Source organism: Grammomys surdaster, unplaced genomic scaffold (genome assembly GCF_004785775.1).
Source record: "Grammomys surdaster isolate TR1022 unplaced genomic scaffold, NIH_TR_1.0 190, whole genome shotgun sequence".
Lineage (NCBI taxonomy): Eukaryota > Metazoa > Chordata > Mammalia > Rodentia > Muridae > Grammomys > Grammomys surdaster.
The window spans coordinates 4437580-4440672 of NW_021604635.1; the positions used below are offsets into that span (position 1 = coordinate 4437580).

General features: G+C 49.8%; 1 protein-coding gene across 7 annotated transcripts in view; it reads right to left on the reverse strand.

The window, feature by feature from the left end:
* The window catches only part of Fyn (FYN proto-oncogene, Src family tyrosine kinase), a 193331-nt gene that overhangs the window by 8431 nt on the left and 181807 nt on the right, over positions 1-3093 (reverse strand). For all 7 annotated transcript variants that reach the window (XM_028769094.1, XM_028769090.1, XM_028769093.1 and 4 more), the window contains one exon: positions 2950-3081. In XM_028769094.1, the coding sequence (XP_028624927.1) occupies positions 2950-3081 (132 nt within the window). The remainder of the gene's footprint in view (positions 1-2949; positions 3082-3093) is intronic.

Below are 3093 nucleotides of genomic sequence, written 5' to 3' on the forward strand. Positions count from 1 at the left end.
CTGGCCACGCCCACTCAGTGCTAACCTGCCCTTCATCTGGCCACGCCTCTCGAGTTACTCTCGGATCTGCTCACTTCTGCACTGACCTACATGCTGGGTAGAAATGTCTGGGAAGTTTTGCCAAATCTACTTATAAGTCAGTCCCCATCTCCTTTCTCTGTCACTTATGAGCCAGTGTACCTTCCTAGGTGACATGGGGACAGAGGACCATTCTCAGGTATGAAAGAACTCAGGTGAGTTTACCACCACCTACCGTTCTTGAGAAGAGAATTACTTGCAAATACATTCTAGGCAACTGAGAAATGACTGTCAAAGTGCACAATGGAAGCATCTGATAAACAGGGACTAGGAATTTCTCCTGGACTCCCACCAGCAGGGAGTGACAGATTCCGTGCAGGAGAGCTGAAGCCAGGTGAGCCCTCGGTCCAGGCTGACGGACTGGGCCACACCAACAACCATGGTGACACGTGGATGGTGCTTAATGAAAAGGTTTGTGCCTGGAACTGCTATCCTCCGCTCGCTACGTTTGCAATCCTGTAACTGCGTTTTCTCTGCAGAAGCTTCTCCCTTCGGCGTTCCTGTCATATCCAGAAGTCCAATTGAATATGGTTGTGGCTGAGCTAAAAAATGAAAACTAAGCAGTGTCCGTGGCTATGAGAACAGGTCCGGGATGCCCTCTGCGTTGCAAGCAGCTCCCTGGGCTAGCAAGTCAACCTCCCAGGCTCCGCTGTCTCTTCGGGGGCAGCACACAGGTCCTCACAACCGCTCCATCCCCTCACCCATCGTCTCAGACCCTCCCTATGGCTCAGTGAGTCTCTGCAGCTTCTCCGGGTGCCAGGCAGGATTCATCCTGCTCGCTGTGAGCAAACCTCTTGCGCTCCATGGTCTCATTTACTTGCCTGTGGCCCTGCAGACAGGGGCAGTCATGGAAGCCTATGACAGATCAACACTTACAGGCACAAATACACACCTACGCTGGACTCCGTGCTCACCTGACTCCTGCTCTCTTCAGGGCCTGTCTTCTGTCCCTGGCTCTGCCATGTAATGAGAACTGAGGTTGGGGAGCACACACGGTAAGCACAGCTAAGGAATCTATCCTCCACACACGGTACACATACTCTACCGACAGTAAAGCCCGTGGGCGTGGGCCTATTTGTGGGTACACTGTTTCCCCTCCAGGCGAACAGTACCTACTCTGGGACAGGGACTCATCAGTGCCACCTGACAGCTGAATGGCTCACCTGTGCTGTTTCCCAAGGGAACAAACGCTAGGCCAGGTCGCACAGAATGACGCAGAGTGAATGAATCCATTCTAACTTGTACACCTAGGTTATTTTCTTTGTTCTAAAACCCAACCTGTCAAAACCCTGGTCTCCAAATACTTCCTCTTCTGAGCCCCCACCTTCACCTCTTTGTCTTGGCCTCCATGTGTGTGACCCAGGAACAAAAAGCAGCTTGTGTTACTGGAAGAGAAGGCTTCATGGAAATGCAAAACAACATTAACCTTTTCCCCGTGATTGCTTTTAACACACCGGGTGTCTATAAACCTGGGGAGATCAGGAAGAAACTAGTTCAAAATGTAGACAATAATAATTTTTTTTAAAGTGCCTTCTCATCTTTAGAACTTGGAGATGGTATATTTTCATCCTTGAGAAGCAATTCACAAAAAGCACCCATGCTGGGCCCCACCCCCTCCTGGGTAGCCCTTTCTTCTCTGTCGGTTGACTATTCCAGAGTGTCTGCCCACTTGTGCATGCTGGAAGCAGCAGCCGCAGCCACCGCAGCAGCAGCAGCATCCATAAAGCTGACTTACACACCCACACTTCCCAATGCTGGGCTGGGCTCAGAGACGGTTACTTTGCTATTTCTGCCTCAGTGCCAACCATCCTCCCTTAGAGGTCTTGAGACAGTGCTAGTCTAGACAGAGAGGCTCTTTATGAACATTTCTCTGTTCTCTGACGATGACCAGAAACAATCAGACAAAATGAACAAAGGGATTACAAATTAATCTGCTCACGCTGGCTCCTCTGACTGCAGATATGATTACAAGCCCAGGATTTGCAAGAGACCTACACTCCTCATTAATCTCCACCTTCAGTTCCATCACTCTGGGCTTTTTCTTTTCTTTCTTTTTAAAAGCTCCTTTTTAAAAGGCAGGGAATGAAGAGAGTGAGCCAGCTATGCTCTTTCTTTGCTCAGCAGTAACTGAAAAATATGTCCTTAACATTTTACAAAGCAGATCGTCTCTGCACTGAAACCAGTAAAGTGTGGAGGCGAAACGGCGCGTGTCCTTTATGTCTCCGTCTGCCTAAGTTAATGAATTTAAGCATGGATAACCTTAACCCACAGCGTCCTCAGAGAAGGAGCATCTGATAGCCCAGAACAACTGCAGGCTCCCAGAGGCTTCTGCTCCATCCTAATACCCCCCTTCCCCCCGTTTGTGTATTCTGGCCATTCTGCAGCAGGCAGAGAACAGGTTGGTCAGTCTAAACTGCCTTTCCTGTACCTCTGCTCCAGGACCATCTGGAGCTGGAGCATCAGGAAGAATAGGTTCTGGCATCTTCCTGCCGGGTTTGCTCTGTGGGTCAGTGCTACAGTGAGATTGAAAGGCAAGAGGACCTTTTCTCCTGCTCTCTCCCAGACATGTCCACAAGCTGCACTGGGCACAGGTTCTGCCAGTGACACGTCTGCTGTGGGAGCAGTGACACACGCACCTACTGAGACAGGACAAATTCCATGACCGGTGGGAACTGGAACATTTATACCAGCTGCTTAGCACATTAAATTTGGTGTATAGGGCACGGCAATTCTTAATTCTGCATCCCCCTGGCTAAATATCTTGGCAGAAGGCTGAGCACAGGGCTTAGAAAGGCAGCTGGCCAAGACTCCTGGAAAATGAAGTTGAAATAGAACCCAGCAGACACCCATTTCTCAGGTCTGTGTTCTTACCTGGGTATGGTACTCTTCCTTTGGTGACCAGCTCTGTGAGTAAGATTCCAAAAGACCACACGTCCGACTTGATTGTGAACCTTCCATACAGAGCCGCTTCAGGGGCTGTCCACTTAATAGGAAACTTGGCACCTGCAGGATGAA